The sequence below is a fragment of the Manacus vitellinus genome, unplaced genomic scaffold (genome assembly GCF_001715985.3).
Source record: "Manacus vitellinus isolate BGI_N305 unplaced genomic scaffold, ASM171598v3 scaffold_1_pilon, whole genome shotgun sequence".
NCBI classification, from domain to species: Eukaryota; Metazoa; Chordata; class Aves; order Passeriformes; family Pipridae; genus Manacus; species Manacus vitellinus.
Window position 1 is genome coordinate 24,257,872 of NW_021939396.1, and position 13,625 is coordinate 24,271,496.

General features: G+C 37.0%; 1 protein-coding gene across 1 annotated transcript in view; it reads right to left on the reverse strand.

Moving 5' to 3' along the window:
- The window catches only part of SLC26A7 (solute carrier family 26 member 7), a 69,047-nt gene that overhangs the window by 46,792 nt on the left and 8,630 nt on the right, over window positions 1–13,625 (reverse strand). The window contains exons 3-4 of the mRNA XM_029959398.1: window positions 5,474–5,584; window positions 627–799 (exon numbers count right to left, since the gene is read on the reverse strand). Of these exons, the coding sequence (XP_029815258.1) occupies window positions 627–799; window positions 5,474–5,584 (284 nt within the window). The remainder of the gene's footprint in view (window positions 1–626; window positions 800–5,473; window positions 5,585–13,625) is intronic.

A 13,625-nucleotide genomic window follows, 5' to 3' on the forward strand; every position in this document is an offset into this window, starting at 1 on the left:
TTCCTCCATTTTAATACTTACAAGGAAAGAGAGAAGCCTTCTTGAAGATCTAAGCAACTGGCAGTGGATAAAGCAACTCAGCACTTGCAGTCAGAATAAGAAAAAAGAAGAAATTTAAAAGACCTCTGATCATTTGAATAAGCTTTGGAGAATCATACAAAGGCATCTGTTTTACTATTTCATTTTAATGATGGGTGTGTAAACCCTGGAGAGAATTTAAACATTTTCCCTGCTGTTTTTAATCATTGGATATTGTATACTATTTCTCTTAAAGCCAAGAGCAACAGAAATCCAAAGGAATATGTCAGTGCTTCCCAGGAGCTGATTCATGTCTTTTTTCTGAAGGGGAAGAAAAAGGGGCACCAACAGCAACTAAGCATTATATTAGAGCTGATTGAATGTGGTTTTACTTCATATTGTAACACACTAGCAGCATGTATACAGATAATTACTACACCTCAACAAAGGAGCAGCAAATTCTTAAAACACATTAGTTTCATCGTTCATGACCATCAGACCAGATGTTTTCATCAGTTGTTCTCAGAGAAGTGAGAAAAATAAAAGTATTACAAATGTCACAGCTGTCACAAAGGTAGTGCATGAGTAAACGTGAGACCTCTACCAACCTGAATGATTCCTCCTAGAAATGAAACTGCTGCTGCAACTCCAATCCTTTGCATTTCAAACTCCGATAAGCCCAAAATTCCTGAATTATTGTTTGCAGTGAAATTAGTGGTGACTGAAGGAACAAGACGTTCAACTGCATTGGCAGATATTAAGGAAGTTAAAGCAAAAGTTCCTATAAAAAAAGCCACAAATCAGTGAAAAATAATTTTATATCTGTATGTACTCATCACTCATGGTCTCTTTTTCAAAACTTGGCCATTATGACTAAAGGTACCATTTTGTACATTTCTGTCATGATAAGAACAATTTTTAAAGTAATTTTTCTATTTAACACATATTTCTTCCTGTAAAATACCATTTTTACAGGTGAATTAAATGTAATTTTTTGAGCACATTCATTTAGACATGTTTACAAAAGAGATTCAAATACAACAATTTACAACTATTTCAAGTTATCAGAAATGCTTTTAACTCACCCTGGACATGACCAAACAGTTATTTGTCTGAGAATCCCAAGTGTTCATGAACCAGATTTCTAGGGCAATTAATTTATGATATACATATGGTACCTAGCCCATTTCATAGCACCTAGCATTCTAATAAATGGAGGCACATTATGAGAGAAACATTTAGCAGCTGAGATAAAGCAAGTTTACGGACACTCAGATAAATCACAGAATTACAGAATCACAGAATATGCCGAATTGGAAGGGATCCACAAGGATCATAAAAGTCTAACCCTTAGCCCTGCATAGGACCATCCCCAAGAGTCACACCATGTGCCCAAGGGCATTGTCCAAATGCTTCTTGAACTCTGTCAGGCTTGGTGCTGTGACCACTTCCCCAGAGGAGCATGTTCCAGCACCCAATCACCCTCTGGGTGAGGAACCTTTTCCTAATATCCAACATAAACCTTCCTTGACACAACTTCAGACCATTCCCTCAGGTCCTGTCACTGGCCACCACAGAGAAGAGGCCAGTGTCTGCCCCTGCTCTTCCCCTCAAGAGGAGGTTGTAACTGCAATGAGATCTCCCCTCAGTCTCCTCTTCTCCAGGCTGAACACACCAAGTGCCCTCAGCCACCCCTCAAAGAGCTTCTCCTCAAGGCCCTTCACCAACTTTGTTGCCCTCCTTTGGACACCCTCTAATAGCTTAATAAGCACAAACACATTCATGAAGAGCTATAGGAGCATAAGAGATGTCTTACCATGTCAGATCAACTGTCCATCTTGCCCAGTACTCTGCCTCCAGCCGTGACAGTCAGAGGTGTTACCCAGGAAAAGCACACAAGCCTGGCCATTTTCTGCAGGCCATTGCCCTTATTGCCAGCATCCATAGCTGTTGTGTTAAAGTACATCCTTACCTGGCCCTTTTTGACTTTGTGGACTAGTTCATGAATTTGTCAAAGGTTTGTTTCAACCTGCTTGTAATTTCTCCCTCCACAATGTCCTCTGAGAGCGGGTTCCAGAAGTTCACTGTCTGCTGTACTGTTTTATTTAATCTATACTTTAAAAGTCTTTTAAAATTATATCTCATTGAACTCACCTTTATTCTACTGTTACAGGACCCAGTGAACAAAGTGCTACCTTCACTGTGGCCTTCATAAAGGCCCAGGATTCCCAGCATGAATTCCTTGGGAACCTACCAGGAACACCACCACCCTGAAAAATGGCCATGAAGTCCTGCCTTTTGCTTCTTAACCTTTAATCTACTAATAATTAATAAAAGGACTTTTCTTCTATCACAAGGACAACTTAGTTTCTTTAGTGACCTTTGGTGTGGAACCTTATCAGTAGCTGTTTGACCATTTTGATATCGTATATTCAAAGTATTTCCTTTCTTCATGTGCTTATTGACACTCATACATACCCTTGGAGGTTAGAGAGGTAGGATTTTCCTTTACAGAAGTCATATTAACTCCTCTCCAACAGACTCCGATTATACATATCTTTTTTCACCCCATCCCTAGAAGTGTTCAAGGCCAGATTGGATGGGGCACTGAGCAACCTGGTCTAGTGAAAGGTGTCCCCGCCCATGAGAGGAGTGTTGGAACTAGATGATCTTTAAGGTCCCTTCCAACACAAGCCATCCTGTGATTCTAAGATTCTGTGATTCAGTATTTTTATTTTTATTACCAACAGGTCTGACATTCCCAGCATTCCCCGCAGAGCCCTTATGACAATGAAATTACACTGACAACTTGACAATCCTGTGGCCTTGTCACAGAATGTCCTAACTACACCTCTGCCAGAAAGATATGCCACCAGTTTACTTCTCACTGTCTTGATTTTGGAGGATTTAAAGAAACTTTAACTACCAGTTTGATCATACTCTCCACGGAATACTTTAATTTTTTTTTTTTAGCCCCTTAATGTTCCTGCATATGTTTGACCTGTCACATTTCATCACTTTCCTGCCCACCTCATATGGCCAAGCTTTCCATTTTTCAAGTGGCGAACTGTTTCTCAGGAGAGTCCCTTTAATTTTTCCCATCAAACCATGATGGAGTTTATTTTGATTACATTTTCTTTTTTTTATCTAGGCCAAAAATACATTTTTTTCAAGCAACAGGATAGCTGTAAATATTTTGGTTTTCAGATTGCTTTTTTTTTTCTTTTAAGCCTGTTCTCTCATTTTTACTTAAAAAAATTCAGTTTACATAAAATTGAATTTGAAAACAGTTTACATAAAATTCTGTCTTAAATCAAAGACCTAAAGGTGTTATTATGACGGATGAAGTTGTCTCAGAGGATGCTTCAAAATCAATCATATCACAAACAGTGAAGGAAAAGGTGTAGGTGTTTGTCGCTCAGGTGTATAATCTTTTAAAGTAGATCAGCCATCTCAAAGAAGAGACATTTAAAGTGAGTAAAAGCTGACAGAACTGGGCCACTGATGAATTTTCCATTTCATATTAACATGACTGACCTCACTAACAAAGGACACTTTTATAGCCTGTGTATATATGGAGAGCACCACAGATCTTACAGAAAATGCTGATAGGTGAAGAGATTGTCTTCAGTGCCCACAAGGAATTATGGAACATTTGGGAAACTGAGGCAGGCAGTATAGCTCCAGTTCAGCCTACACAGCTCAACAGCTCAACCGAGTGGTGGGAGGAGTGCATGAGACTTTTCTGCTGAAATGATTGACAACATATGTCACACAAATTTATTAATTTTAAAAAAAATCTTCATTACTGCAAGAGAACTGTTTTGCTGCCCTTTTTTGATTAAAATTAAATTCTGTAATAGATATCAGTGAAGGAATAGGTTTCCACACCAGTGACCATGCAGAAATCTGCAGACATGAAGCTGTGGGACTAAGCAAGTCATTCTCTGAACATCATTCCCTCCCAAGAATAAAACATCAGACTTAACAGCTTGTACCTACCTATTTTATCATCTTTTTTAATTACTAGAATTTATGCCAGCCAGATACTTACTTATCTGCTTTGCTACATATGATGGATTCTTGTCTTCCTAATAATCTTACACCAACAAACTTCTGACAACACTTGTTAATATAGTTTTTTATATAGGTTCATGTTTTAGTAAGTGTACTAATCTGTCTGTACTCAAGAGTAAAATTAATTTTCCAAATTCTAAATTTTCACTTCTTTTCAAATGCTTCTCTTTTTCACATGGGCTGAGTACAGTCATTACAACATTAGGACACTAACAGCATCCACAGATCTTTTTCGAACATCACAAGGTTCAAATACTTTTTGCGTATCTAGGGAAAACAAACTTTCAGCTTCACTTTTGCTCTAAGACAATTTACAGCTGGTTAGATTTTTCTTTTTTTTGTAATTTAACTGAATGTTTTTGATCAAAAAAGGTGCTAAAAAATATGTTGCTAACTGCTTACTAAAACATTGCATACATGAGAGCAATGAGATTCTGCAGAGTTCATTTTGTGTGTGATTACCCACAACCATCTTTTCTCCTTTCAGGACTTTTTCTCCTCCTTAAGGAAAACATCCCTCCTCCTCCTCCTTAAACCTTCCGACAGCCACAGAGGCTGCTTCCCTTTACCCAGTCATGATGTGTGTTACTACTGGGCCTGTCTCATCCTAGTTGTAAACTTCAGAGGCCACCAGGTGCCAACTTCTGCATGGTAAACAGTTTGTGGTTCAACGTAATGAGTACTATTTCCAGCTTCCACATATAATTTAGTTTCTTTGGGATCAGAAACAGAGCATTAACCAGCCTAACCTAGGAGATCAAAGCCATTCAATTCTTGCAGCTGCTGTGACTGCTGAAGGTAAACAAGTAACTAATAACTACCAGCATAGTAGCCAGGGAGCACCTTTCACTACCTACCTAACCAGTCTACAAGTGTGGACAGCAGCCCTCACTGGGAGAGTCTCCAGCTTTAACACAATAGCAAGTAATAGGCACAAAAAGCCTTTTTTTTTTCCTGAAAAATGCAGGATTTGTGGTTTAGACAGTTGAGAAGTAATGTGTTTTCTATGGTTTAAGAGGCAATCGAGCCTTTTTCAGTCCCATTTGCATATATCTTGTTGGCAGAGCCCTTTGTTAAAATCTTAGCCTGAAGCAGATTTCTAGAGCAGAGTTAAAACACAGAAACTCTTAATAAGTTACACTTACAAAAGAAGTGTCAATCCAATTTTAAATTATAATGGCAGAAGTAACTCCAATATATTCTTAATGAGGCTCTTTAAAGTACTTAAACTGACAAAAAATAGGTGTAAAAAGAAGCACAAAAACATAGTTTGATGTTTAGTCATAGATGATATTTTCCTTCCATTGATCTTAAAACAAAAGAAGTTCAATTTCCAGTTTTTTATTTTTGAAAAGGTTTTTAGGAAATAGATACTTACCTGTTGCAACATGTCGTCCCATTCCAAATATGGCATAAACTATGACTGGGAAGAAAGAGCCATATAGACCAAAAACTGGATGGACTGAAGACAGAGCAGCAAAGGCCAACCCTATAGAAAGTTAAATGGAATTATTTCACTATATGAAGATAAAACTGTTCTGTTTGGTTTGGTTTTTTTAATGAGGAAATATCTACAACTTTATTAAGAGCAGAAAAAAACCCACCTTCATTTATTAAAACCTAGAGCATGTCAACAACTGCACAACTAAAATCAGGAAAACTGTGGAAGGTTTTTCTTTTCATCATCAAAATCCTCTTATTTTCTTTTGAGTCTTGGTCACCAGCAGAAATAACTGGTTCACCAGCTACCATGTTTCCAAGTTGTCTCCATCAGTAGTTCCAAACTTTCTTTTAATTGCCAGGCCTTGCAAGAGAAGGTAGCATTGTTTCACTCCCACCCTCACAAACATGGGTTTGAGACTGCCAGGGCTCCAGGCAGTGAGATGGTTATTTCTTACAAACAGTTCAAAACCTATAATTTTGGTTGGGACGGAACCCCTTCATTCTGCTTTCTTCTAATTTCTTAAACAAAAAAATGTTCCAAAGTTCATTCTTTTTAGGTGCCTGGGTTTTTTAAGCCTTTAGATGTTAACATTTTTTTCATTATGTAAAGCTGAAGAAAGAAACTTTCTGTAAAGAAACAGAAAGTATTTGAGTTTCACGTTGAGATGAAGAATGAACTGAATTGGCTAGAGTTCAACTTTATAGACTTACTAGTTACCTTCATCGCTTAGCTATAGAAGAGAGCATCTATCTTTTTCTTAGAAAGTCTTAAAATATGCCAAGAACTCATCTTTTAACAGAAATATTCCTGCAAAGCAGGAGCTTTGGTTGCTGTTCAACTTGAGATACCCAAGATAGCAAGCCAGACTGCATTGACTCCTTTCAAGTCAGCAGAAAGAGAGACTTCTCAGAACATGCAAGAGCAAGCTCTACTGCCATTTCACAATTCTTACTACTGGAGACTAAGAGTAGGAGAACTTTGCAGAGTTTCTCCACAGATCTTGGTGAATACCTCATCGTGCAGCAGGGACGAAAGGACTGGCTTGTGTAACACACAAGGTGCCTTCCTGAAGTCCACCTTCAATCTGAGTGGATGCACAAGCTAGTGCACACGTGTGTGTATTGGGAGAATGACCACGTGTGGTCTGCAACAGAGGTGATTCAGATCTATGGAATGATGTTGCCTTCTGTTTACATTTAAAATCTCCAAAGAAAATTAAATGTGTAGGATTAATTGCTCTCACCAAGCTTTCCTGACTGCTCCAAAAAGCATTTTTTACCTGAAATGTTGGTGTATGGGGCCTTAATATTATTGAGAGTGCCAAAGAGTGTCTTTGCTTAGGGGCTTTGGTTTATGTGTCAGTTGTGAATATTTTGATTCAAAAACTCCTTGAATTTTGATCTGAATCTGTAATAAAGATAAATAAAGATAAATAAAAATAAAAAATGGGGGGGGGGAGGCAAGACAATGCCAGAAGATCAGAAGTGTCAAGTTCCCTGTGAAGCAGACAAGGTCTAGTACTACATCTGTTCTTAGAAAAACATCATGGCAAAGATTTTGCTAAGATGTGTCTTACATGGACATCTTCATCCATACTGGGCTCAGCAAAGTAGCACTATTAGTTATGACTTGGAGAGGAGAAGACATATATCAAAGTGTGTCTGGTTTAAAACTTTTTAACTGAAATGGACTTCATTGCTCTTTTAATTAGTGCATCTATTGATCAACACTTCTGCCTTTTTCTCATAGCACATCATTATCATAAACCAGAAAGATCTCTGAAATTGTAGTGTGACATCCATGTTCATATGATCAATAGATGTAGAAGAAGATGCTGACCCAAGAGCAACACAGAAGGGTGTGCCTGAGGAAAATAAAAACAACACAGGAGAGAACTGCGTGACCCTGTCCAGAAAAAACTGACTATGCATGGGGTGGGGGGGAAATAGTGAATAGGAGAAAGACATTTTTAAGGCTTGTTTAACATTGAAAAGTTCTTCCCTTATAACCATTTTATGAACAAAATCAAAAGCAGATAAAAAGGTTGTAATTAATTCACTAGTAGAATAGTACTCACATAGATATTCCAGTCTTTCAATAAAGCACTATGCAAGGCTAATTTATTTTACTCTCCAAAAAGTAAAGGAATTGGAAAAATAAATATAACTTCAGCCTCACTTTAATTATAACAACATAATTGAAATGAAGGGACCTGTCTGTGCAGACAAGCATAAGGGAAATACACAGCATTCAGTATTGAATGCTGAACCAGCATTTTGGGAAGAGGTCTAAAAATCCTGATTAAGATGATCTGTAAAACTTTCTATATTTAAGATACTCATTAAATGAAAGGAATTGTCTAACACTGAACCAGAGAATTATAAATATAGAACATTTTCATTTGAAAACAATCCTATTTCCAAAAATTTCAATTCACACTGTGCAGAACACCTATCTACACGATGCATAGACAACTCACCTTGGTGAGTTCCTTTACATGCCCGCTTCCTTGCATCCTTTTCTCCATTTGTGTGGACTCGTGTTACAAGGGAAGCACAAAAACTCCCTCTTTACTGGGAAAGGTTAAAATTTTGAAATTTTGAAAGATATGTTTTGAAATATCAAGTTCATTTTGCAGAAAATAGGTTATGTTCATATCATTCTAAAGTTTATATTTCAATTGTGTTAATTTTGGACCTTGAAATTTTCCCTACGAAATCTATGTTTCACTTTTAAGTAACCTTATCATACAGGTCAAGAGAAAATTAGCTTAGAAGCTGTACAAAACAAAACCGAAGGGCACATACTATGCCACAGGCTGAGCTAACTTAGTTCCAGAAGAGGGACCACTAGCTCTTTAACTATTCAATGGAAATCAATCAATCCAGGGCTAAGAACAGTGTACATTGTTCTTTCCTCTCAACATTTAGAAGGAAAACAAGGCTTCAGCTACTACAAAATATTCTGTCACCATCTAGCTGTAAAAGCCAATTCTCACTTTTCTACGTGTTTACATTGGTTTTATGTTTCCTAAGATCTTCTGAATCTGAAACATTTGACAATCATGGTCAGACTGTGTTCGATCCAGCACAAACTGTACATGTTGTGGGTAAAGTGCAAGAGCTCAATGCAGCCCTAGGTCACATACACACACACACTGTGTCAACATCTCAGTTCAGCTCTCTGAACAGGGCTGAGAGGAACAGAGAGGCACAAGCTGAATGAACCCTTACAGTCAGAAGAACTGGCCAACAGAAATCTGGCATGAGTCCTCTAAAACTGTGGAAATGGGGCTATCCTGCCCAGTAAACCCTCAGCATCCAACAGGAATTTTGATTCTACTCGCAGATGCTGCTGCCCTTGTTTTTTTCATTTCATGCACAGACCTTCCCTGTTCTCTTTATATTAAGTTTTAGAAGCAGTGTGTCATTTTATTTCATGATGAAGTCATGGCAGTCAGGACAGAGATAAAATTACCAGCCTTTGACTCAAGTCCTGGCTCTGTTTGTTAGGTTTTTACTCTCATTACTGAAGTATGTCAATCATGTGTTAGAGCAGAGAGGTTTTATAAAATAGAGTTAGTAAAGACTTCAGGCTTTCTGATTATGTATAAAATATTCTAAGGGTTGAAATACTTTTAAAGATATAATTGGTAGTATGTTTCAACTTATTTCCTTAATTTTCATATTAAACTTCACTGCAATGCATTCCATATGCTCAAGAACTAGTCAAAAGACATGAAACATTATTTTAATTTTTTCATTCCAAACAGTAATAACACTCGAAAGAAATAGATCATAAAATAAGGATCTCACATAATCTTCATGGATAATGTGGAGGAAACCCCTGTGGCAGTGACATTAAGATTTTCATATAAGAATATAAATTCCATGAAAAGAAATGCAAACACATAATGAACAGTAAGTTCAGATACAGTACATTAATACTGTTTGTTTTAGCTACCTCTTTATCATAAGATAACATTGTAGGACACATTTTCACTGAAAATGTTCCTTTCCAATTAACACCAAGTGCATAACAACACTCTGGCACACCGTGTTGAAAAGGAAGAGATGTTCACCACTGCTGACCAGCGTCAAACACAAGTACCTACAAAAGAACAAGCTTGATACAAATAGAAACAAGGCCATCTCCTACCACAGGAGAAAGGTCTCCATTTAAGTTGATAGTTTCTGCTAATTCAATCATGGCTGGGCTTCGCGAACGAATATTTGGGAAGGACTCTACCCACATTTGCTACAAGCACACTGGTGGTTAAAGAGGCCAATGCTATGCTAGTGCCAAAACTATGGCAATAAAAAAATATTTTCCATAGGAAGACCCATGAATCATCAGAGTATGGTCAGTTAACAATTTTCTGCATCTGGAAATACGCTCATGATACATACATCTGTTCTGAGGAAAGCTCTACCACGTCTTTTGGAAATAGGATACTCAAACCAGAAATTAAACGAAGAAGCAGGAAAAGTAGTAAGCCTATAATTAATTTGAGGAGTATAAAAATTTGTATCATTTAATATTTACTGTGAAAAGCTATAAAATTAAAAGGTTTTTTCTGATAAAGTATATATTCAAATAACTTTTTGTTATTGTAACCTTTTACTCTCAAATTTGACTATATCAAGATGGTCAGGCCCCAAGTTTATGGAACCCAAAATGACACTAATACATCTTATCCCACTCAAAAACACTATCTGCAGAGCTGAGGTCACTTTCTCGGATGCTTCAGAAAAATACAATTGCTCCCATTGTTCACAAAGCTGACTTATGTAGTAAGAAAGGTATTTCCTGTGGATGCCCTAAAATGTAGAATTAATACATATTTAATGAGTCTCCTATCTATCCTTCTTGGAGAACTAACAAATCAAACGCCCAATGACTCATATCACAGTCTTCAATTCATAACTCCAGGATAGCTGACTTTTACTGAAGAAACCCACCACATAAAACATTTTTAATATTATATTTCATAACAACTTTCCTATACAAACCTACAGTTCTGGAGATGCTTTGACAGTGACTTGATTAAAAGCTATTAACACAAAATGATCCTTTGGAAATAATATCATCTATCTCCAAAAACCGAGAAGATCAACAGCAGTTCTCTCAATGCACATTCACCTCGTGCTTGCGAGATCTCTATTTCATAATGGCTCCGTTTGCTGGGGCTACAAGTGTGGATTGTATCTTCTGTCTGAGTTATTTTATGTCAAAAGGATCAAAAGCTTAAAATCATTCCTTGGTTCTTCTGTCATTCAAAGCCTCAGACAAAGGAAGAACATAAAGGCAAGATGGAAGAACAGATTCTGAATGGTGAACCATAAATCTTTTAAACACCACACAGTTAGCAACTATTGTCTCTTTTTTGAAGGAAAGTTCAGTGCAGCTCCTTCCCATCTAATTGTCTTCTTTGGTCTGGTGAGAATTAAGCATCTCAGTTGTGTTAGTCATAGTATCTGAAATGCAGGTCTCCCAGCTTACCATCTGGCAACTGCATCAAAGGTAGGTTTGAGAAAACAGCGTTCTACTCTACCACTTTGCAGATTTCCCGATACTGGCATTTGCATCTCAATGTTCAAAAAAGATCTGCAAGCATTATGGTAGAAGAAACAAGTGGACTGTGTGACCCACTTATAATTTCTCTATTCAAGAAAGCTTGACCCTCTGTACCTAAAAGAAGTTTAGATTCACATTAAAATAAATAGAATAAAAAAAAAGTCTAGTATTTTCTTTTAATAGCCTGAAAAAACCTATAACTCTTGACAGACAATCCAAGATGTAGTATTAAGAACTCTTTAGGATGAATTTGACACAATATCTGAACACAACAGAGATTATATAAACTGTTATACAGAGAATTCTATGAGCTATAATCATTAGTCAGCCATAATACCTGAAGAATCTGGCCATCTCCAAAATAAAAGAATCATTTTGAAAGTGGTTTATAAGTAAATTCCTCTGCATCTCAGTAAGAATATACAAAGAATGAAGTCATAAGAAGTTTCTGACAAGCAGGTAACTATGAGGAAGTTTTTGAGAAGCATCAACACTGCAGAGAAACAAAAACCTATCATGAGTGATGACAGGCCTTAATCAAGAGGAACTGGACTTCTTGAAATCCATGAAAAGGGCATCCATTTTGGCAAATTGGTGGCCAAGGATCTGAACACTAACAATTTTCCTGATCTCTCTGATCTGGAAGATTACATGTGGTGTCATTTCTTCTTCCTTCAGGAATCAACATTTCCTGGATTTCTCAGTCTCTGTCCATGGTGCTCAGGCAACCACAGTGCAGGGATGTGACATCCCCGCAGATCATCCGGTCACACAAAGGTGAGTGTATCCGGACATGAGGCTCCGAAAGAGTCAGAGGTCATTCAGAAACTGAATGCACATTTCTGGTAGTCTGTCAAACAGCTCTGTATTAGCACATATAACTTGCAAAACCTCCAAGCATATAACTTGGAAGAATTTTTATAGTCTTTAGAAATTAAATATTGGATGCACAGCAGCATAAGTGCCTTTCGTTTCTGCTGGAAAGTTGTAAAATATGAAACATTGTCCCACGTTTACTCACTAACATGTTACATTTCATATTCAGCTTACATCATTATTCTTTGCATGGGAGAACTTAAAGAGTTCAACTGGACACTCTCTTCCACAATTCATTTATGAACTACATGGATTCTCCAATGCATTCTGTAGCAGATTTTTCTGGTTCTGTTTCCAAATGTGCTTATTCAATTTCTATTCAATCTACACATGCAATTTGTATGCCAGATGTATATTTACAAGACAGCTTTACCCTTAATAAAATTATTAGCTCCAGTTAGTCATCTCAGAGAATATTAATGTCTTCATTTATGGTCAGAGCCTGAAATAAACCCCCAACAACTATCACCCTTGAGAAGATACAGCTGGGGTTCCTCCATGAAAAGCTAAGGAAAAAAAAAGTATAAGCTTTTGGCATCATGCCTTCCAAAACACTGGACACCAGTTCTGGAATGCATGAAGGCAGTGTCGTTCATTTTTTTTAATGGCAAGGTCTCCAGCCAGTGTTTAGGAATTAGTTATTCAGCAATAAATCCAGCTCCAGATTAAATTAACTTTAATTAAAACATACAAACCACACCAAGATTCACTGAGTTATTATTGGGTTTGTTGAATGAAAGGAAAAAAAGTTGGCAGGAATAACAATACTGATTTCATCAGATGCCATCTACATATTTAACTTTTAAAGGAAATATGTCTCAAGGGCCCTCCACCCTCCAAAAAAACAGCCCACCAAAACCCACTTGAGCCAAAGCATTTCTTGTTCATGATAGGTCATAGGAAAGGCAGCAAATGTATAGTACTCCATACAAATTCTATATGAAGTATATCACATAATAGTTGACTACAAAAAAGATATTTTTTTAAAACTACAAATGCTGACATAACTGAAAATCTGATAAATTTGAAAGTCCAAATCTTTTGAGTTTTTGAGTATGCACAGACATGGACAGATCTTTATTTCAAAACAAACAGTATCATATTTATTAATGCGTATTAATCCAGCCTAACACCAGAAACTTAACAAGAAAAGATTGAATCCAGAAATACAGTGACATTATTTTAGTTTTAAAAAACCCATGCTTTGTCTTAACTTTTTGATGGATACACCCCAGTTCAAAACTTCACAATTTTTTTGAATAGCAGTGGACACTGAAAGGGTGCCCTGTGTTCTGTTCCCCCTTATGATAGCCAAACATGTAATTTAGCATTTCTATGGATGGAATTATGCGATAAGGAGATTCATCTTCTTATTCCAATATTTAAATGGAATATTTTTAGAACTGCTTCCAATTTTAAGTCTAAACATAGTCGTGCTACTTTATTTTCATTTCTCCATGTGCTGCATGGAGAAAGGTCTTTTACTTTAAAAGCCTTTCCTGATTAGGAAGAAACCTTCTCAAGTTTTAATTAACCTATCTGAGCCTTTTAAGTCTTCTCTCAAATATAATCTCTGCTTTCCTGATCCTTCTCCTAGCCTTTTCTTCTACTGATCATCTTCCATGAACAGAGG